Genomic DNA, 23,097 nt, shown 5'->3' on the forward strand with positions numbered 1-23,097 from the left:
CCATGGGGCCGCCCGCGAAGGAGGGGAGGAGGAGGAGAGAAGGGATGGAGACGGGGTGTGGCCTTATTGAGTCTGGCCAGGCCGCACCCGGCAGCCAGGATGGACGGACGCCAAGGCCAGGCCTCCGCCTCTGGCCTGCTGCAGCAACAAGAGACACCCCTCACCCTGGAGGGAGAAATATCTAAAAGACACCACGGAGAGCGCGGATGGTACGCCCTGCACGTGTATCGTGTCAGCGAAGACACACCCCTGCAGGAAATCCTTCATGACCCGGCTGGGTCAGGGAAGAACGAAAAGTACCCCAGGCGGGGTCCCCACTATTGAGCCAGCAGGTGGGACTGAACACTAATTGTATATAGTCACCCGTAAGGGTGCAGTGTTGAGAGTTAAAAATAGTATTTTGCCTTCTAGTGTGTGTTTACTTAAGTACCCGCCAGGGTAAATAGACTTGTAGGCTGGGGACAGTGAACGGCCAAGAACTTTCATTGGAAAATAGTTCAGCACTTCTTAAAGTGCACCCTATTGGTTTTATATTAGTAACCATGACCACAGAACAAAAACACGTTTGGCGTGGCGGAAGCCGTGGTCCAACTCCAGGATCACCCATGCCCTGCAGCCACGCCCAGGGCCTACGTTGAGGGTTTGCGGACGGGTCCCTCATGCTGCTACTTGTTGCACTTATCGAAAAAGGAAAATGTTATTTAAGAAAGTTTTATAATGTCTCTGAAAAATGTAACCTGTAACGTTTAAAGAAGATGTGCCTCCCATAAAGGGAAGAAATGTTGAGTTTTATAATCTTATATACGAATGCATTCTAAAATTTTGCATGTCAATTTATCCTGTTTTACTCTGTTCCAGCCCACGGACGTGCTGTGTTTAACCGGGGGGGAATGTGGCGTCCCTGAGAGTTCTGTCGCCACAGAGGTACTGCACCTCACCCAGAGGTGTGGTGTCTCCCTTCTCTCAGGTAAGGAGGGAGTGCTGCTCGGAACCGCAAACACCTGCATCCAACACCACTCTGCTGCAGGCCGGCAGGAGGGGCAACATGCAGAGCGCAGCTGCTGAGCCCTGTCCCTGGCTGGAGTGGGGGGAACCCAAAGGTAGGGGGAACCAGTAGTGGGTGTGGGAGGAGGAAGTAGTTAGAGGGAGCACTTTGGTAGGAGTATAAAGTAGGGAAGCCATCTTAGGGTGGTGGTTAGATAATTCTGGACAGCAGTTCAGAAGAACAGCTCAGGACAGTTCAGAAGAACAGTCCGGGAGCAGAGACTCATTAGGAGCTCTGCTCCATAAGTGGGGCCAAGTCAGTAGGCCAAGGAGGGGAGCAGGGAGTAGGCTCCGTTCTAAGACAGGATGCTAGGGGGTACAGCGTGTGCAGGACGGCACCCGTATGCCCCGCATCTGTCAGAAGACAGAGGGATAGTAGCCGCATTCTAGTCCCCTGAGGGTCAAGCAAGTCTATGTAACGCCGACGGACAGGAGGGACTTCAGAGTACCTGAACAGGATTCAGAGTGGGCAGCGCAAGGCAGGAGAGAGAAAGACCCAGTGTGAAGACGGTCAAAATAGGAACATGAGAAAGTGGGGTTCTGCCAGGTATTCCCAAGCTGCCTGAGGAAGGATTGAACCCCTGCCCGGTGAACGCAGCGAGACGCGGGAGGCCTTCACCTGTACAGTGCACCTGCGGACTGTCTTAAGAACTGTGAGTAAAATCTTGGATGATTGCACTATACTGCCTCCGTCCATTCTTTCATCAGCGTCATTGTTCCCCCTGCACTACAACGCCCAGCGCAACCCACCCTCTCTCACTTCACTGCCCTGAGGCCTGCTCCACCTGTGGGGAGCCGTCCCATCACAAGCTGCCCTAACATCTGCCTCAGAGGACTGTTGCAGCGCTGGTGATCCTCACCAGACACCACAGGTGGCGTCACGAACTTTCTAAAAATATTTCCCTTTTGCACTGACCGCCCTGGGTCATGGACCAGTCCAGCCACCGTGATATTCCCGGCCAACCGGCAATCAGAGGCCCGGCTGCCGAGTACCCCACGGCCCTGGGGGCGCGTCATATACCCTTGGCTTGGGACAACTCATAAATTCACATGGCTTCCAGTATCACCTATACGCTGACGACACCCAGATCTACCTCTCTGCTCTCCGGAGTCCCAGCATGTCTAGCAGCCATATCCTCCTTCTTCTCCTCTCGCTTCCTCAAGGTCAATGTGGACAAAACTGAACTCATGATCTTTCCTCCATCTCACGTACTTCCCTACCTGATCTAACTATCACAATAAATGACATCACGCTTTTCCCTGCCTCGGAGTAACCCTTAACTCTGCCCTGCCCTTCAAACTGCACATCCAAGCTCTTTCTACCTCCTGTCGCCTCCAGTTCAAAAATATTTCCAGAATCCATCCTTTCCTCAACCCTCAAAATACTAAAATGCTTGTGAATGCCCTCATCATCTCCCGCCTGGACTACTGCAACATCCTCCTCTGTGGCCTACCTGCTAACACTCTCACACCACTACAGTCTGTTCATAATTCTGCTGCCCAACTAATTAATCTCTCTCCTCGTTACTCCTCTGCTTCCACCCCCTGTGCAAATCCCTTCACTGGCTCCCATTTCCTCAGCGTGTCCAATTCAAATTACTAACACTGACCTACAAAGCCATCCATAACCTCTCTCCTCCGTACATCTCTGAACTAATTTCCCGATATATTCCCTTTGTTCTCTGTTCCTCCCAAGACCTCCTTCTCTCCTCCACACTTATTCGTTCCTCACCCAATCGCCTCCAAGATTTCTCCAGAATATCCCCCGTCCTATGGAATTCTGTGCCCCAACACGTCCGACTATCCACCACACTCGGATCCTTCAGAAGGAACCTGAAAACCCATCTTTTCAAGAAAGCTTACAGCCTGCCATGACCCCGCTGCCTCCTCAACACCACTGGATCTGCCTCCTTACCAACACCGGAGCTAGTGCAACCCCCCAACCTACTGTCTCCTTCCCCACCACCCTGTAGAATGTAAGACCACAAGGGCAGGGTCCTCTTTCCACTGTACCCATCTATCATTGTTAGTATGTTTACTGTAAGTGATATCTGTATTTTGTATGTAACCCCTTCTCATATACAGCACCATGGAATCAATGGTGTTATATAAATAATAAATATAAGTATTGTGATGGAGATCAGATTGCAAAATTAAATGACTAACCTCTGTCCCGGAGTAGCAGATAGACCATGTATTGGGTAGTTGCTGAACATTGGTGGAAAGCTGCCAGCCGACTTATGGAATGTACAACTTGATTATTTTCTGTATACAGCATCCCGACTCGGAGGCCATTCATTCCAAAATCCTGTAAATGAATCAGAAAGCTAAAAGCCACAGATATTACTTTATTTATAGGACATATCTCGGCAAAACATGACTGCAATGTGTGAATAAGCCCTTAAAGGATATGGACACCTGACAGTATTTTTTTTTACCTAAATGCATGTATTTTGGCCTAGAAATTATTTTTGCAATTGGGTTTCCATAAAAATTTTGCACGGTTTGAATTTTACAGGCTCTATGATTCTCTGCACATTGCTGGCTGCAGAATGATTTAACTCGAAATCCAACAGTGAGCTTTGAGAGTGTTTTTCTGAGCTCCTCTGTGCTGCGTTATGACCATAGGCCATATGAAAATTGCACTGAGCTTTGATGTGATTGTCAATTGGGAGCTCAGACAACAGTTACAAACTCTTATTAGAAAGAGCTAACTGACTGATTCTCAGTTAACTCATTCTGCAACCAGTAATGTGCGATGAATCAAAAGAGCCTGTAAAAGCAAGAAGTTGCAATATTTTTGAAGAAAACAAAATGCGAAATTTATTTTTTTGCCTAAAATACATTCATTTATTTAAAAAGTCCATATCTTTTAAGAGAATTTAAAAATAAAAGGATCTTTGACTTTGTGGAGGGTTCAGACCTTACCTTACTGAGTCCCCATATAAAGTGCGTTCTCTTAGGATCTGGAAGACTAAATATAAAAAATAAATAAATAATAATAAAAAATAATAGTAATGATAATAATAACTATAAGATTTAAAGACTCTGGATTTGTCTCTGACTGTCAGAGACAAAAAAGGGACGGTTTCCAGCCCATATACCCTTTTAAGATAGTCCTGTCAGTGAGCAGTGGGTTGGGGTTTGTTGGCTGTTAGGTTGATTTTTTTGGAATATTTGTGCTGAAGAACAATTTGAGAAATTGTAACTAAATTATTTTTAGGTTTAATTATCCTGCAGGTATTGCAAAATTATGAATATTTGGAATATCTTTCATTAACTTATTTTGCTTTCTTCTCTCCAAAAGACTATGCTGCAGTGCTGTTTCAATGTCCAGTTTATGCTCCTTTACAAGCTGCTTTCAACTGCTGCTCAGCAAAATCGATGCACTATATTCATCAAAAGTATGGGAATTTCCCTGTCTGAACACAGTAGTCAGAACAGAGAGGCTCAGACAGGGAAAGTTCCATATGCTGAAGGATATATTGTATATTACTGAGCAGCAGTTGAAAGCAGCTTCAAAAGTAGCATGATACATATACTGAATACTCCGAACATTAGAATATTGTGAAGGCCTCCTTCATTCAGTCAAAACAGCTCTATACCTTCCAGGTATGGTCTCTACAAGACTTCCAAAGGTGTCCTGTGATATCTGGCACCGAGATATTACCGGAAGAACCTTTCTGTCATCAACCATGTATAAATGAACCTTGGATGACCATGACCATGTCACCAGTTCACCGGTTGTCCTTCCTTTGATCACTTTAGGTAAGTTCTAACCATTGCATACTGGGAACACAAGACCTGCCAACTTGGAGATCCTCTTAACCTAGTAGACATCACAATTTAGCCCTAGTCAAAGCCAATCCGAGCCACACGCTTCTCCATTTTTCCCGTTTCCGCTTCCACTTTAATGTCTGTATTATATATTTAGATTATTTTTGGGCAAATAATTACCATTTCCAACAGAAGAACGTTCAGATATACTCCAGCTTATTACTTACTCTTGGAAGGATAGCACACTGGTAAAGTCGTTGTCCATTACTGACAGCATGTAAATTTCATCCAAAATCACGTGCAAGCTGTACCTAGAGACAAGTAGGAATAAAAGCGTGTAAATTGATAAAACTTTTACTAAATTCTCCATCTCTGCACCAGTTTTGTGCCTTTATACGATATGGTTACGTTTTGCCCAATTTTTGATAACAGAAAAATATCTTGCAAGTTGGTGGCACTTTTTGTTTACAATAAAACACAAAAAAAGTGAAGAACCACTTCTGTACATAAGGTGGCGCTCTTACTCATTTACATTTTGGCCTCCTCCATGACACCTCTAACCATTATTAATCATTAGTGTAGTCCATTCATGTCCACCATCGTGTCTGAAGGTCGTAGTTTTGGAAGTTACATGTCCTCCTGATGAACTGTCCAGGCATCACAAGTCACATCCATCTGAAGCTGTAGATATACAGCTGTGCTCAAAAGTTTACATACCCCGGCAGAATTTTTGCTTTCTTTGCCTTGTTTCAGAGAATATGAATGATAACAAAAAAACTTTTTCTCCACTCATGGTTATTGGTTGGGTGAAGTCATTTATTGTCAATCTACTGTGTTTTCTCTTTTTAAATCTTAATGACAACCAAAAACATCCGAATGACCCTGATCAAAAGTTCACATACCCTGGTGATTTGGGCCTGATAACACGCACAGAATTTGACACGAATGGGTTTGAATGGCTACTAAAGGTAAAATCCTCACCTGTGACCTGTTTGCTTGTAATCAGTGTGTGTGCATAAAAGCTGAGTGAGTTTCTGGGATCCAGACAGATTCTTGCATCTTTCATCCAGCCACTGATTTTTCTGGATTGTGAGTCATGGGGAAAGCAAAAGAATTGTCAACGGATCTACGGGAAAAGGTAGTTGAACTGTATAACACAGGAAAGGGATACAAAAAGATATCCAAGGAATTGATAATGCCAGTCAGCAGCATTCAATCTCTGATTAACAAATGGAAAATCAGGGGCTCTGTAAAAACCAAACCACGGTCAGGTAGACCAACAAAAATTTCGGCCACAATTGCCAGGAAAATTGTTCGGGATGCAAAGAAAAACCCACAAATAACATCAGCTGAAATTCAGGACTCTCTGAAAACTAGCGGTGTGACTGTTTCAAGATGCACAATAAGGAGGCACTTGAAGAAAAATGGGCTGCATGGTGGAGTCGCCAGAAGAAAGTCATTACTGTGCAAATGCCACAAGGTATCTCGCCTACAATATGCCAAACAGCACAGAGACAAGCCTCAAAACTTCTGGAACAAGGTAATTTGGAGTGATGAGACCAAAATGTAACTTTTTGGCCACAACCATAAACGTTACATTTGGAGAGAGGTCAACAAGGCCTATGATGAAAGAAACACCATTCCTACAGTAAAGCATGGAGGTGGATCGCTGATGTTTTGGGGATGTGTGAGCTACAAAGGCACAGGAAACTTGGTAAAAGTTGAAGGAAAGATGAATGCAGTACATTATCAGCAAATACTGGAGGCAAATTTGCACTCATTAGCCTGGAAGCTGCGCATGGGACATACTTGGACGTTCCAACATGACAACGATCCAAAACACAAGGCCAAGTCGACCTGTCATTGGCTACAGCAGAACAAAGTGAAGGTTCTGGAGTGGCCATCTCAGTCTCCTGACCTCAATATCATTGAGCCACTCTGGGGAGATCTCAAGCGCGCAGTTCATGCTAGACAGCCCAGGAATTTACAGGAAATGGAGGCTTTTTGCCAAGAAGAAAGGGCAGCTTTACCATCTGAGAAAATAAAGAACCTCATCCACAACTACCACAAAAGACTTCAAGCTGTCATTGATGTTAGAGGGGGCAATACACGGTATTAAGAACTGGGGTATGTGAACTTTTGATCAGGGTCATTCGGATGTTGTTTTTGGTTGTCATTAAGGTTTAAAAAGAGAAAACACAGTAGTTTGACAATAAATGGCTTCACCCAACCAATAACCATGAGTGGACAAAACGTTTTTTTGCTTTCATTCATATTCTCTGAAACAAGGCCAAGAAAGGAAAAATTCTGCCGGGGTATGTAAAATTTTGAGCACAACTCTATAGATCATTCCAAATTTCCATGCAGGTTCTTAGATAAAAGTCTTCCCGAGGTGGCCAGTTTCAGATCGGTGTACTAAACGAGTGTTCGTTTCGGCCGATGAACATTCAATATTCTTCAAAAGGCATTGGGCATCTTGGATTTTTTTTAGGAGATGAAAAGGACTGGCTGTATCATTGGAGGAGAAAAAACCCACAAGCACAATGCGGACTGGGTTTTTTTTACCCCAACTGCATAACTTAAGGCACAGGAGAGGCTACAGGCTGCAGCATGCATGTCCCAGGCAAAGTGCAAACTCCAACCATATGGCTCTTACCTGCTGGCAAACTCAAGACATTCCTTCACTAAATGGGGAGAGTAGACTTCTCCTAAAGGATTTTGGGGATTTATTAGGATTAATACTTTGACTCCGATTCCCTAAAAAAAGAAAAAGACAACAAAAAAAAATATAAAAACTATTTAATTTATACTAAAGGGACATAGATGTCACAGATTTGAACTCAGGACCTCAAGCATGGGCACCTCCGTTCAGTTTAAGATGGGGCTCTGCAAAGCATTTTTTTTTTTTAAAGCTCTTTTTGGGGTCCCAACACTTAATAAGGTGTCCACTATCCTATGGATTAGGGTTAATTTACAATTTTGGAAATAAACCTTTAACTTAAAATGTTACCTGTTGTCTTGCTTTCTCCATCCCTTCTTCTAACTTCTGTATCGTTAACGAGAATGGAAGACTGTGATCTTCTGTAACCTTTAAGAGAAAATATAACTGTATTTATCTTATTTGGGTGGAGGCAGCAGAGGACGAGGGTCACGTGACGCCAATATAAATCTATTATACAGGCATCAATGTACCACTTATTTGTGGAAGCAGGAGCAGTAAAAATAGGGAAGCCCATGGCTCAAAGTCAATGGGGAAGCCTATGGCGCAAAGTCAATGAGGAAGCCTATGGCTCAAAGTCAATGAGGAAGCCTATGGCTCAAAGTCAATGAGGAAGCCTATAGCTCAAAGTCAATGGGGAAGCCTATGGCTCAAAGTCAATGAGGAAACCTATGGCTCAAAGTCAATGAGGAAGCCTATGGCTCAAAGTCAATGGCGAAGCCTATGGCTCAAAATCAATGAGGAAGCCTATGGCTCAAAGTCAATGGGGAAGCTTATGGCTCAAAGTCAATGGGGAAGCCTATGGCTCAAAGTCAATGGGGAAGCCTGTGGCTCAAATTCAATGGGGAAGCCTATGGCTTAAAGTCAATGGGGAAGCCTGTGGTGCTAAGTTACAGGCTGAATTTGCAATGTCTGGGACTAAAAAGAAACAGTGTTTAAACAAACACTGCCCACAAATGGGCATTTCTATCGGGGATGAGATGGTTCTGGGTAGCAAGAAGGTGTGTCTAAATTGTTAGCACAGATATTGGTAACTATAAAGAATTCAGTAATAAAATTCTGACAGTCTTTAGTCACCACTAGGGGGAGCTTTAATGTATAAATAATGTGCAGTGAGATGCTAAGCTCCCTCTAGTGGTGCCTTCAGGTAGTCAGAATTTTACATTTAACTATGTAAGTGCTAAATATTTAGAAGCATGTATCACAAAAAAACGTTAAGAGTAGACATTGACTTTAAAGGGGATTTTGTAGGACATGCCGTTATTGCTTAATTGTGGCATCCAGCCCCTAAACAATCTTGGGTGTGAAAGTTCCATGAATCTAAATAGCTATGATCGGATATATGCAATAGAACATCAGACCTGGCTGTTCAGAGGGACGTATACAGGCTGTAGGCCAGAATATGCTCCAGTGTAAAAGGCAATCCCGGAATAGTAGGGTGTAGGTGTCAGGAATCCATCTGGAAAAGACAGTAATGTGTGGAGGAAGGGTCAGGACATGCTGTTCAAGCTCCATTGAAGAAGCACCAAGAAATGGGCTACGTTGATGACCGTAGACACAGTGGCCGGCCAAGGAAACTTAGTGCAACAGATGAAACACATCATGATTACTGCCTTTCTAAAATCGGAAGATGTCCAGCAGTGCCATCAACTCAGAACTCGTTGCAATCAATGGGATCCAGCTACACCCATGTACTGTTCAATAACACTTCTAACACCTGCCTAAAACTTTTGCACAGTACCCTGTAAATAGATCGAAAGAAATATGTAATATAACTAAGGGTTTCTTTGGTGTTATATATGTTGAACCAAGCTAATCTGCCCAGTAACAGAAGTTTCAGCTTATTGGAGGGAAAAATAACCCGACCAGCTGATTGGTCGAGTTATTTGAGTGGGAAAATGAGAGAAAATGATTGGCTGGGATATGCTATAAAATAACTAGGTGAGACACAAGTTTTTTTTACTAACCTCCTGGATTACAAATGACGGAGGAGAGAGCGCACAGGATGGAGCAGCACCCATTCATGATGATTACCTACAGTATATATAAGGAGTAAAATGTCACTATATAGAACTATAATAATATATGAAACCTAAAGATACATTAGTTAATTATTAAAGGGGTCGCACGTGGCGTTAAACCAGCACTGTGGCCTCTTCCACCCCAGGATCGGTGGGGGTCTCAGAGGATGGACCAACTATGATCATAATAAAGCAATGCCCTCGAAATCTATGATCGAAAAACCCTTGGCCGAAGCATTTCCCATCATGGGGAACCACCACCAGAGGAAAAAACTAAAAGCTACTACACGGCGGGGTCTGGGCTGGACTGGCGGCCGGTTGCATCTGGCGCATCAGTTGCCATTCTGGAAGAGGGAGCTGTAGATTATTTGACGCCTGTGGTTTGTGAACACCACAAATCCTAACAGTATCATTTAGACATTTAGTAGAACATTTATTCGATTACTTCGCGAACGGAGTTGTTATTGGTCTCTTGCGACATTAGTTGAAGAAGTTGTCCACTACTTTTACATTGATGGCCTATCCTTAGGATAGGTCATCAATGTCTGATCGGCCGGGGTCTGTCGCCCGGCGCCTCCGCCAACAAGCTGTTATCGGTGCTGGCAGGAAGCATTTGCTTGCAGAGCTGGCCATCTACTTGTACATGGCCAGCTCTGCAAGTAAGTACTTTCGGCCAGGGGCCACCACCACCGATAACAGCTGATTGGTGGGGGTCCTTGGTGACGGACCCCAGCCGATAAGACATTGATGTTCTATCCTAAGGATAGGCAATCAATGTAAAAGTAGTGGACAACCTCTTTGAGTACTAGGTGGCAGTATGTATTTGGCACTGTGCAGTATATCAGCTTTGGCAGACTGTACCGGTGGCGGCTTGTCTCCTGGAGAATGAAAGGATTGTCTGTCGGAAATCTAATGTGCCGAATCCTTCTCTCCCCCGACATTATCTATCAAGGGAGAGTCAGGAGGTCCCCATACACATGAGACTGTAGGACAATTCCAGGTTCGGCCGATGTTAGTCTTAAAAGAGGTACTGTAAAATACATAAGCAGGTATCAACATAGGACGCTATGACCCCAGGCTGGAGTCCCTATTATCCATTACAATTAAAGCTACAAGAAATTTAGGGACATGCAGTTGCCTTTGACCCTATGATTGGGTTTTGAAACAGTGACAGAGTACAGGTGGAAATGTCTTACGTTATTTGGATTTAATGGGACCGGAGAATGACAATAATCTGTAAGAAATCGAGCTGCTTCTTCTCGTAGGCTGTAACACACAGGAAAAGAACAGGTACAAGTCACTATAAACGCCCAGAACTGTGTCATAAAAAATATCTAAAATATATATAAAAAATTATATCCCACAATTTATGTTTTTAATAAAATCTCTTAAATCTGCACACTTAGTTTCTAAAAGTAAGTCTAGAATGGCTGTATAATCATTTTTTTAAAAATCCTATCCCATATGGAATCATAAAATGCTTGTTTTAAGATCAGGATTTTGCTGCCATTCTTACATGAATTTTCTCAGTAAGTACACCAGCCTCATCAAGTCTAAGAGATCTATTTTCGTTAAAAGATCGAATTGCGAAATCTGGTGACATGTTTGCTTTCAGTCACACATACACATTAGACTATTCATGTTCATTACATTCCAGCTTAGGGGCCCACCAGGGAATTTCCCGGTGCCCCGGTGGGCCAGTCCAAGCCTGACTTTAATAGCTGCCATTAGTGCATGTCACCTGGAAAAAGAGCAAAAAGTAACGAAAAACATAACAGGAATATTCTGATACTATAGATCAGTATATACTGTATATAAAGTCTTGCTGATTCAGGTTATCTTACCTTTTGATGCCCACAAAGTTATTATATCCCAACAGTGCTGGCTCCAGATAGGTCATATCAGGCCTCGTAAGCTGAGACATAAATATAAAAAAAGTAGATGTCAAATCCAGAACAATTTAGTACAACTAAATCTATATTTGCTACACCGCATAGTCAGAATCAGTCATTATTTTTTTTCGTAAATCAAAGCTTTATTAAAGAATTATGAATAGTCAATTGAGCATAACAATTGGAAAATTGTGTAACAATTCAAAATTTCAGATGACATGAGCTTATTGAAAAAATGTAGTCACTTGAGTTTAATTAACAATAAAGATACAGTGGGGAAAAAAAGTATTTAGTCAGCCACCAAGTTCTCCCACTTAAAAAGATGAGGTCGGCCTGTAATTGACATCATAGGTCGACCTCAACTATGAGACAAAATGAGAAAACAAATCCTGAAAATCACATTGTCTGATTTGGAAAGAATTTTTTTTTTTTCAAATTTTGGTGGAAAATAAGTATTTGGTCAATTACAAACAAGTAAGATTTCTGGCTCTCACAGACCTGTAACTTCTTCTTTAAGAGGCTCCTCTGTCCTCCACTCATTACCTGTAGTACTGGCATCTGTTTGAACTTGTTATCATTATAAAAGACACCTGTCTGCAACCTCAAACAGTCACACTCCAAACTCCACCATGGTGAAGACCAAAGAGCTGTCGAAGGACACCAGAAACAAAATTGTATCCCTGCACCAGGCTGGGAAGACTGAATCTGCAATATGCAAGCAGCTTGGTGTGAAGAAATCAACTGTGGGAGCAATAATTAGAAAATAGAAGACATACAAGACCACTGATAATCTCCCTCGATCTGGGGCTCCACACAAGATCTCACCCCGTGGGGTCAAAATGATCTCAAGAACAATGAGCAAACATTCCGGAACCACACGGGGGGGACTTAGTGAATGACCTGCAGAGAACTGGGACCAACTTTACACAGGCTACCATCAGTAACACACTACACTGTCAGGGACTCAGATCCTGCATTGCCAAAATGTCCCCCTGCTTAAGCCATTTCATATCCGGGCCCGTCTTAAGTTTGCTAGAGAGGATTTGGATGATCCAGAAGAGTATTGGGAGAATGTCATATAGTCAGATGAAACCAAAGTAGAACTGTTTGGTAGAAACACATCTCGTCGTGGTTGGAGGAGAAAGAATGCTGAGCTGCATCCAAAGAACACCATACCTACTGTCAAGCACGGGGGTGGCAACATCATGCTTTGGGGCTTTTTCTCTGCCAATAACCAGGACAACTGATCCGTGTACATGAAAGAATGAATGGGGCCATGTATCGTGAGATTTTGAGTGCAAACCTCCTTCCATCAGCAAGGGCATTGAAGATGAAATGTGGCTGGGTCTTTCAGCATGACAATGAACCAAAGAACACGGCCAGGGCAACACAGGAGTGGTTTCGTAAGAAGCATTTCAAGGTCCTGGAGTGGCCTAGCCAGTCTCCACATCTAAACCCTGTAGAAAACCTTTGGAGGGAGTTGAAAGTCCAGGTTGCCCAGCGACAGCCCCAAAACATCACTGCTCTAGAGGAGATGTGCATGGAGGAATGGGCCAACATACCAGCAACAGTGTGTGCCAGCCTTGTGAAGACTTACAGAAAACGTTTGACCTCTGTCATTGCCAACAAAGGATATATAACAAAGTATTGAGATGAAGTTTTGTAATTGACCAAATACTTATTTTACACCAAAATTTGAAAAAAATTCTTTCCAAATCAGACAATGTGATTTTCAGGATTTGTTTTCTCATTTTGTCTCTCATAGTTGAGGTCGACCTATGATGTCAATTACAGGCCGACCTCATCTTTTTGAGTGGGAGAACTAAATACTTTTTTCCCCACTGTATATAACATATATGATTATCAATGTTGATAAAATATATGAACATGAACAATAATAATGTGATGTGTATAAGCCAATGATATGAAGAAGAAGGAGAAAGAAAAAAGTAAAGAGGGAGAAGTTGGGGAAAAAAAAGGGTGGGGGAAGAAGATGAGGGAGAAAGGAAAAGGGAAGGATTAGGTCTCGTCTCTGGATAAGTTCAAATCAATGGCTCCAAAGGGGCCTGGTCTTTCGATTCAATCGTGTAATCAATTGGAGCTTCAATAAACAGATGCCGTGTGTGAGGTGTTGTAGCTATCGGAGCGTGAGTTAATATTCAATTCAGCCAAGTATCTAGTTCTGGATTTTCCCTAAAGGCGATCCATGGGGCCCACGTATTATAAACCTTGTCAGGATTTCCAGCATCTTGACCTATCAATAACTCCTTTCTATCAATGTTGTGGAGCTCAGACACAAATTCTGAGCGTGTTGGAGTTCTTTCTTGCCTCCAATACCGCAGTATCAAATATCTAGCAGCCGTGAAAAATGTCTCAGTAGGCCCTTCTTAAATTTAGATATTGACTTAGCGATAATAGGGCTAACCACAAGCTCTTGATAGGTGGACATAACCACCAAATATGAGTGTATGAGCCTCTGTCTTTGAGGCATCTCCAGCAGGTATCTGGAGTTGTGGGATATATGGAGTGGATAATGGAGGGGCATCTGTACCATCTCGATAGGACCTTATAGCTCCTCTCCTGTGACATCGAGCACAACGACAACCTCAATGTAAACAGTAGGATTTTAGATCCATCCTCGGATGATAACGATCTTCCAATGTCACTCTCCCAGTTAGAAAAGAATCTTGGGAAATTTTGTACAGAGACTTGGCTTTCTTGATAAACTTTGTATAGTAGAGAAACTGTGTGGTCTGGTTCGTTTTTTATGGTTAGTGAGTTGATATAGATTTTTAATTGTTCATAGAAGAACCATGAGCCTGCAAGAGGTTCAACACTAGTGTTGAGCGAGTATGTTCTATTAACCCTTTCGCCGAGTATGCTCGGGCCGAGCTCCGAGTATTTACAGCTGCTCGGTGATGAGGTTAAATCGCTCCCGTGTGCATGATTTACGACTGTTCGACAGTTTTATTACATGTGAGGAATGTCTATTTCTTACACATTCCTCACATGTAATAAAGCTGTCAAACAGTTGCAAATCATGCACACGGGAGTGATTTAACCACATCACCGAGCAGCTGTAAATACTCGGAGCTCGGCCCGAGCATACTCGGACAGAACATACTCGCTCATCACTATTCAACACCAAGAAATATGTCTTGTGGTGGTCTCATTTCAGAATGGTTTATGTAGTCATATATTATGGGGTGTGCCTCCTTGCTTTTGTTTAAGAAGGTTGTTCTGTTATTGCCTGCTGGGAAGGCTGGGTTATCATATACTGGTGTTAATGGGCCTGGTATGGATGAAGTATGGAAGGACCTATTACCCTGTCTGAGAAAGAGGATGAGGTTTCTTGTGAGAAAGGGAGATAGACTTCCGCTTTCGTCTACAATTCTTATGGGCCATAACTCTGCCCGGGGATCACGTTTGGAGAGATCTTTTTCTAGACCGACCCATTTCTTGCTACTCCCATGATGGAATAGGTCAAGGATACAAGTTCCTAAAGAAGCATAATTATAAAGAGAGAGGTCGGGCAAGCCTGCTCCCCCCCCCATTGTTTAGATCTACTTACAAGAAAATATAGAATCAGTCATTATTTGTATAAAAGCCAGTATTCTGTAAACTTTAAAAAAAAAACACAGGCAAATTAAGGGAAGTTTTTTTTTTACTGCAATGGGGCTGAAAATAATTTTTTTAGTTTGTTTTAAATACTTTTTTTTGTACATAGGTGGCCATACAATGTGTTAACTGAGAATCTGGCTTGGACAGGGAATTTGTAACTGTTTTATCTGTCTTTTTATGAGCTCCTCTCAGCTAATTTATGACCACATCAAAGTTCAGCTCAACTTTGATATGGTCCATGATTATATATCAGGTGAAAGGAGCCCTGAAAAAGACGGATAAAATAGTTAAAAACTCCCTATTAGCTCACTGACAGATTCTCAGTTAACTCATTCCACAGCTGGAAATTGTGGAACAAAGAGCTTGTAAAAGCCAAAAGGGTGCAAAATTTTTAATGAAACCCAATTTCAAAAATAATTATTTTTTTTACCAAAATGCATACATTTAAGTAATAAAAAATGCTTTAGAAGACAACCGTATACTTTAAAAGAGCATACAAATAAAATTAAAATTAGCTTTATACTATACACATTACATATTTTATATTATTAATAAGTTTATATTGTACACCAAAAAAAGATGTTTCTTTAAAGGAAATCTGTCATCGTGTTTTTGCTATGTAATCTGAGAGCAGCATGAGGTAGGGGCTGAGACACTGATTTCAGGGAGATGTCACTTATTAGGCTGTGTGCTGTTGTTTCAATACAATTAGTGTTTTATCAGCAGGACCTAAAGTGTTTTCTTTTTCTCTGCCGGATTAGCTGCTCTCGTGCATCCTGGTCCAACCATGCCTCTAGCACTGTGTAAAATTAAATCTAATGAAAGCAACTAAAATTAAAGAGACATTTTTCCTATAATAACTTTGTAATTTGAAGGACAGGGGAAACTTGTGTTCTATTAGGATTACTCACTAGAGATGAGCGGTGTTCGACTAGAACTGTTCGCCAATCTCAAATTCGAGCTGTTTTGGGCGGTGCTCGAGTTGTTCGACGAACCCGAACGATTTGCAAAAAATTCGGCTGTTCGAGGTTATGTTCGATAACTGTTCGTGCACCAAAAGCGTGTCCTGCATGTCTGGCGCTATTTAGAGCACCAATCATGCAGGGATTGTCTGCCACTCACTGTAATGCCACAGCCATGGTGGTTGTGGCATTACAGTGATTGCCCAAATCGATGGGAACTGTGCTCACAGTGAAACACGAAAAGCCGGCAATTCAGCAGCGGCATACACCGGTACCCGACAATTTAGAACAGAAAGAATAGAGCTTCACACATAGATTAGATAGATATAAACATGTCAGTCACATATATACGAAGTACAGTGAAAGTGTTGCTTACTGTACTTGTGATTTAGCGTAAAGGATTTATCAAAAAAAATAATAGTGTTTTCATGCACCGTCTCTTTAAAAAAGCCGGCCGGCAATTCAGCAGCGGTACCCGACAATTTAGAATAGAAGGAATAGAGAATCACACATAGATTAGATAGATAGAAACATGTCAGTCACATATATATGAAGTACAGTGACAGTATTGCTTACTGTACTTGTCATTTAGTGTAAAGGATTTATTAAAAAAAATAATAGTGTTTTCATGCACCGTCTCTTTAAGAAAGCCGGCCGGCAATTCAGCATCTGTACCCGACAATTTATAACAGACAGAATAGAGCTTCACACATAGATTAGATAGATAGAAACATGTCAGTCACATATATATGAAGTACAGTGATAGTGATGGTTACTGTACTTGTCATTTAGTATTAAAATAAAGGATTTATTATTAAAAAAATTGGCGTGGGGTTCCCCTTAATTTTAGGCTCTAGCGGAGGTTAAGCAGACAGCTGGGGCAGATGTTTGAAGCCTGGGAAGGGGGTAATACCCACGGAGCTTCCCAGGCTACTAATATGAGCCCCCAGCTGAATACATAGCCTTTACTAGCTATTAAAATGGGGGACCCCCCCAAAAAAATGACGTGGGGTCCCCCCTAATTTAATAGCTAGCAAAGGCTAGGCAGACAGCTGGGGGCTGATATTAATAGCCCAGGAAGGGAGCCATGAATATTGGCCCCCTCCCAGGCTAGAAACACCAGCCGTCAGCTGCCCCAGAAATGGCGCATTCATAGGATGCGCCAATTCTGGCACTTAGCCTCGCTCTTCCACGCTGCCCTGTAGCGGTGGCAGGGGGTAATAGGGCTGGGGTTGATGTCAGCTTATAATGCCAGCTGACATCAAGCCCAGGTTAGTAATGGAGAGGCGTCTATAAGACACCCCCATTACTAACCCCATAGTCAAAGTTAAAAGAAAACACAAACACCCAGAATAAAGTCCTTTAATTGAAATAAAGACACAATCCTTTATTGTTCTAAATTAAACCATACTTACCGTCACGCCCATTCCAGCTGAAGCCAACGATCTCCTGCAATAAAAGAAAAATAATAAAGCAACATCATCCTTACCTTTCCATGGTTCCCACGACAGCTTCAGCTCTGCTACATCGAGATGACAGGCTGGACCGCAGACACTGAGAAGCGCAGGCATGCTTGCGCTCTGCAGTGTCTGGCTGTGACGGCATAAAGATGAGACGAGTTCATGTCCAATGAACTCGGCGCACCTCATGCACGTCACTGACAGCGTGGGAAAATTCTCACGCTGAAGCGCTGAGTGCAGGAGAATTCTCCCACGCTGTCAGTGACGTGCATAAGGTGAGCTCATGTCCAATGAACTCAGCTCACCTCCTGCACGTCACTGACAGCGTGGGAGAATTCTCCTGCACTCAGCGCTTCAGTGTGAGAATTCTCCCACGCTGAAGCGCTGAGTGCAGGAGAATTTTCCCACGCTGTCAGTGACGTGCATGAGGTGAGCCGAGTTCATTGGACATTAACTCGGCTCATCTGGATGCCCTCACAGAGAGACACTGTGGAGCGCAAGCAAGCCTGCGCTTCTCAGTGTCTGCGGGATGACAGGCTGGATGGCAGCGTTCTGCTGCGGTCCAGCCTGTCATCTCGATGTAGCAGAGCTGAAGCTGTCGTGGGAACCATGGAAAGGTAAGGATGAGGTTGCTTTATTATTTTACTTTTATTGCAGGAGATCGTTGGCTTCAGCTGGAATGGGCGTGATGGTAAGTATGGTTTAATTTAGAACAATAAAGAATTGTGTGTTTATTTCAATTAAAGGACTTTATTCTGGGTGTTGTGTTTTTTTTAAATACTTTACTAGAAATTCATGGCGGTCATGTCTAATACTGGCGTGACCCCATGAATTTTGGGCTTGGGGCCAGCTGATAATACCAAGCTGGCCCTAACCCCTTTATTACCCAGTGAGCCACCGCACCAGGGCCCTGGATGAGTTGGGTACAGCGCCAGAAGATGGCGCTTCTATGAACGTGCCATTTTCCGGGGTGGCTGCGGACTGCAATTTGCAGCGGGGGGGGGCCCAGAAAGCTTGGGCCTCCCTGCGCTGCGGATTCCAGCCCCCAGCTGCCTAGTTGTACCTGGCTGGACACAAAAATAGGGCGAAGCGCCACACATTTTTTTTTTAATTATTTCATGAAATTCATGAAATAATTAAGAAAAAAAGGGCTTCCCTATATTGTTGTGTCCGGCCAGGTACAAATAGTCAGCTGGTGGTTGGGGGCAGCCCGTTCCTGCCTGCTGTACCTGGCTGGACACAAATATAGTGCGAAGCCCCACTTCAATTTTTTTTAATTATTTCAGGAAATTCATGAATTTAAAAAAAAATACGTGGCTGCTTAACCTCCGCTAGAGACTAAAATTAAGGGGAACCCCACGCCAATTTTTTTTAATAATAAATCCTTTATTTTAATACTAAATGACAAGTACAGTAACCAACACTATCACTGTACTTCATATATATGTGACTGACATGTTTCTATCTATCTAATCTATGTGTGAAGCTCTATTCTGTCTGTTATAAATTGTCGGGTACCGCTGCTGAATTGCCGGCCGGCTTTTTTAAAGAGACGGTGCATGAAAACACTATTATTTTTTTTAATAAATCCTTTACACTAAATGACAAGTACAGTAAGCAACATTGTCACTGTACTTCATATATATGTGACTGACATGTTTCTATCTATCTAATCTATGTGTGAAGCTCTATTCTGTTTGTTATAAATTGTCGGGTACAGATGCTGAATTGCCGGCCGGCTTTTTTAAAGAGACAGTGCATGAAAACACTATTATATTTTTTAATAAATCCTTTACACTAAATGACAAGTACAGTAAGCAACACTGTCACTGTACTTCATATATATGTGACTGACATGTTTCTATCTATCTAATCTATGTGTGAGGCTCTATTCCTTCTTGTCTAAATTGTCGGGTACCGGTGTATGCCGCTGCTGAATTGCCGGCCGGCTTTTTTAAAGAAAGCGTCTTCTGAGCAGTTTGTCAGCTTTTGGACACCTTTGAAGGTGTTTTCTATGTGTTTCTATGTGTTTTTGTTTGCCTGCCATTGGTTTTAACGGTGTTCGACGGTGTTCTAAGGTGTTCGACGAACAGTTCGACGAACAGTTCGACGAACAGTTCCTCGAACATCCCGGTGTTCGACGAACCGAACCGAACCCGAACACTACGGGGGTGGCTCAACACTATTACTCACCCTTTCTTTCAGTAAATCAAAGCAGACCTTGTTTTCAGTGGTTCCAATATTGATAAATCCCTGAAAAGAAAAGATAAGTATATATCAGACGGGAGGACAGAATGGACAAGACCATGAGAGACAACGGCATGTTGGGCCATCCGTATGGCAGCCAAGAGACTTGTGGTGATTTTTCTGAGCAGCATAGTCTTAGTCTATGGAGGAAAAGCCCCTTCCCACAACATGGACCACCAGGGGTTGGAATTACTAACCTGAGGATTACTGTGCTTGTCATATGGATCCTCCAAACACATCAGAAATCCCTGTTCCAAAAGGTCAATTTCTGAGATAGTTTCCCTTTCTCTTACTGAAAGGCTTTCCATGTTGTTCGCTCTCCGCCAGAAGCACCTATAGACCTTGAAGATCAAAATGTGTGCTTAAAAACCATAAAACTTTGCATATTAGTATTTGCACAGGAATCATAATGCACATTATTAAAGATTGCTCCGATCAAGTTCAACATCTAAATCTAGAATTTAATTGCATCGGTGGTGGATTATAAAGTAGGAGGACTAAGCGACCACCCTAGGAACCCCGGTGGCCCAAACCTATGATGAACATTGCAGTTTTGCATCAGTTTTTCCAATAAATTGCAGCAAAAACCATGACAAATCTAGATTTTGCAGAGATTCCTGGCTGGGATGCATGCAAGACATAGAGAAGAAAGGCAAAGATTGCTCCACATTTTACATGATTCGCTTGCTTATGCCACTCATGTTTCTACATGAGTCTACCCTCAGGCTCGCAGAATTTCTCACCCTCTTGCATTGAATTGCTCCTCACCACAGTTCCTCTGCTGCTTTCATCCTCAGGAAGGTCTCTCATACTGACACCTGTCACTCAGCTCGTCTTCTAGCAGGGTGTGAAGGCCATGACATTAGTCTAGCGCCGCACACTCTAAGGCTATGTGCCCACGATGCAGATTTGAAGCAGAAATTTCCTGAGCGTTTTTTCCTCTCCCTGGCAGAAAAAACGTGCGGATTTTACATGCGTTTTTTAAGCGTTTTGTAAGCGTTTTTACATGCATTTATGCATGCGTTTTTTCAAGCGGTTTTCCAAGCGATTTTGAGCATCACTCAAATACATTTGGAAAAGGGTACCTGGGCCGGATGAGAGTCTCCTCATCTCCAGACCTGAGTACCATCCGCGCATTGGAGTGCATAAAGTCCGCATGTATAAATCTATGCATGCGGATTTTATGTGGTTAAATGCAAGGCAATGGGCGCGATTTTGTCGCGAAATCAAGCCCAAATTGGTTGTGCTGGGGATTTTTCCGCAATGATAATCCGCAGCGGAAATTTCCACAGCATGTGCACAGTACATGTGGATTATCATTGGGAAACATGGCAGACATATTAACAAGCGATTTTAATGCGTTTTCGCGGCGGAAATGCCGCTGCGGAAATGCATTAAATCCGCATTGTGTGCACACAGCCAAAAAGAAGCATCTCCCACTTGACCATAATCACACTTTGCACCTTGTATGATAGCACTAGTTGGTCTCTTTATTCTCAGGCTCTTTTCCAGGCTACACACTCCCCATATGGACTATCCTTGTCCTCGGGTGGACACTCATTTCACTGGCGCTCTGCTCTGCATGAACTGTCACACTTCCCTTTAACCATTCTCAGACACAGACATCATCATCACTGTCTCCCGGTACAGGCGGCTGTCTCATGCTACACTTAAATGGGTATTCCCATCTCCAAGATCCTATCCCAATATGTAGTAGGTGTAATAATAATAATATTAGTAAATACCTCCAATTAGAAACGTAGCATAGTTTTTCTGATTCGCTATGTCTCTTTCCTCATGTGCAGGCATTGCAGGACCTTAGGTATCCATGGTTACAACCACTAGCAACTAGCTGTCACTATATCAGTGGACGTAACCATGGATGCCTAAGGTCCTGCAATGCCCTGCACATAAGGTAAGCGGCATAGTGAATCACAAAACCTATACTACATTTCTAATTGGAGGTATTTGCTAATATTATTATTATTACACCTATTACATATTGGGACAGGATCTTGGAGATGGAAATACCCCTTTAAGAAAAAGACAAACACCTTTTGAACACGCAGGGACAACAGCTACATCGCCATCTAGTTTGAAAAAAGATTTTAAGAATTGATGATGGTTCACCACTCACAGAACCAACACTTGCCCAATCTGTCCTTTTCGCATTGAGATCTTCATGGGCAGTTGGTCACCTTTCTACTTGATCAAACTCATTGGCTGGGATAGTCTTACATCTTCAGATTAAAGAGTGCAAAACTAAGGACTGTAGCCTAGAAATGTCCCCAGTAGGGTTGAGCGAGTATGTTCTGTCCGAGTATGCTCGGGTCGAGCTCCGAGTATTTACAGCTGCTCGGTGATAAGGTTAAATCGCTCCCGTGTGCATGATTTGCAATTGTTTGACAGCTTTATTACATGTGAGGAATGTGTAAGAAATAGACATTCCTCACATGTAATAAAACTGTCAAACAGTCGCAAATCATGCACACGGGAGCGATTTAACCTTATCACCGAGCAGCTATAAATACTCGGAGCTCGGCCCGAGCATACTCGGCGAAAGGGTTAATAGAACATACTCGCTCAACACTAGTCCCCAGATATCCACATACAAATCCGAGACCATCCCAACTTCCAAAGCAGCCAGACCAGTGTTGAATTGCAAAAAGTCAGATCAAGTACTCACCAATGAAACCTCTGCCTGTTTCAAACAACTGTTCTTTTGTCTTGTACCTTAGCCACGATGTGCTTCACGGCGAACGCTCCTACCTTCCTTAAATACCTTCCTTTAGTACCTGTGCAGATAAATTTGGAAAATAAAAATCCACACCTTGTCAGCAATTTCTAGCTGCATTCTGTTCAATCACAAATATATTAAAAATAAAATTAGTTCTTACCAAGAGTTTGGTTTCTAGGAAGAGTTCGCCACTCCCTTCCAGGGAAGAAAATTATAGTGTGACAACTCCTCCCTGTCAAGACACTAGTGATTTATGAATCATAATTCTTACAATATATAAATATATAATGATAGGAAATAATTATGGAGGAATCCAAGAAACTAAATTACTAGTAAGAACAAATTATATTACAGTCATATGAAAAAGTTTGGGCACCCCTATTAATCTTAAGCTTAATGTTTTATAAAAATTGGTGTTTTTGCAACAGCTATTTCAGTTTGATACATGTAATAACTGTTGGACACAGTAATGTTTCTGCCTTGAAATGAGGTTTATTGTGCTAACAGAAAATGTGCAATCTGCATTCAAACAAAATTTGACCGGTGCATAAGTATGGGCACCCTTATCATTTTCTTGTTTTAAATACTCCTGCCTACTTTTTACTGACTTACTAAAG

The 23,097-nt window shown here is 42.6% G+C and overlaps 1 protein-coding gene across 1 annotated transcript in view; it reads right to left on the reverse strand.

Moving 5' to 3' along the window:
- LOC141264932 (1-aminocyclopropane-1-carboxylate synthase-like protein 1) overlaps window positions 1-22,791 on the reverse strand; it is a 31,204-nt gene extending 8,413 nt beyond the window's left edge. Inside the window, exons 1-13 of the mRNA XM_073677360.1 lie at window positions 22,641-22,791; window positions 22,430-22,538; window positions 19,941-20,084; window positions 19,690-19,749; window positions 11,406-11,476; window positions 10,758-10,827; window positions 9,508-9,574; window positions 8,902-8,999; window positions 7,832-7,909; window positions 7,478-7,578; window positions 5,049-5,132; window positions 3,973-4,018; window positions 3,211-3,352 (exon numbers count right to left, since the gene is read on the reverse strand). Coding sequence (XP_073533461.1) covers window positions 3,211-3,352; window positions 3,973-4,018; window positions 5,049-5,132; window positions 7,478-7,578; window positions 7,832-7,909; window positions 8,902-8,999; window positions 9,508-9,574; window positions 10,758-10,827; window positions 11,406-11,476; window positions 19,690-19,749; window positions 19,941-20,051 — 928 coding nt within the window. The 5' untranslated portion in view covers window positions 20,052-20,084; window positions 22,430-22,538; window positions 22,641-22,791. The remainder of the gene's footprint in view (window positions 1-3,210; window positions 3,353-3,972; window positions 4,019-5,048; window positions 5,133-7,477; window positions 7,579-7,831; window positions 7,910-8,901; window positions 9,000-9,507; window positions 9,575-10,757; window positions 10,828-11,405; window positions 11,477-19,689; window positions 19,750-19,940; window positions 20,085-22,429; window positions 22,539-22,640) is intronic.
- Between the last annotated feature and the right edge of the window lie 306 nt (window positions 22,792-23,097).

Source organism: Phyllobates terribilis, unplaced genomic scaffold, assembly GCF_046119375.1.
Source record: "Phyllobates terribilis strain yellow unplaced genomic scaffold, ASM4611937v1 Scaffold_4__5_contigs__length_816908805, whole genome shotgun sequence".
NCBI lineage: Eukaryota > Metazoa > Chordata > Amphibia > Anura > Dendrobatidae > Phyllobates > Phyllobates terribilis.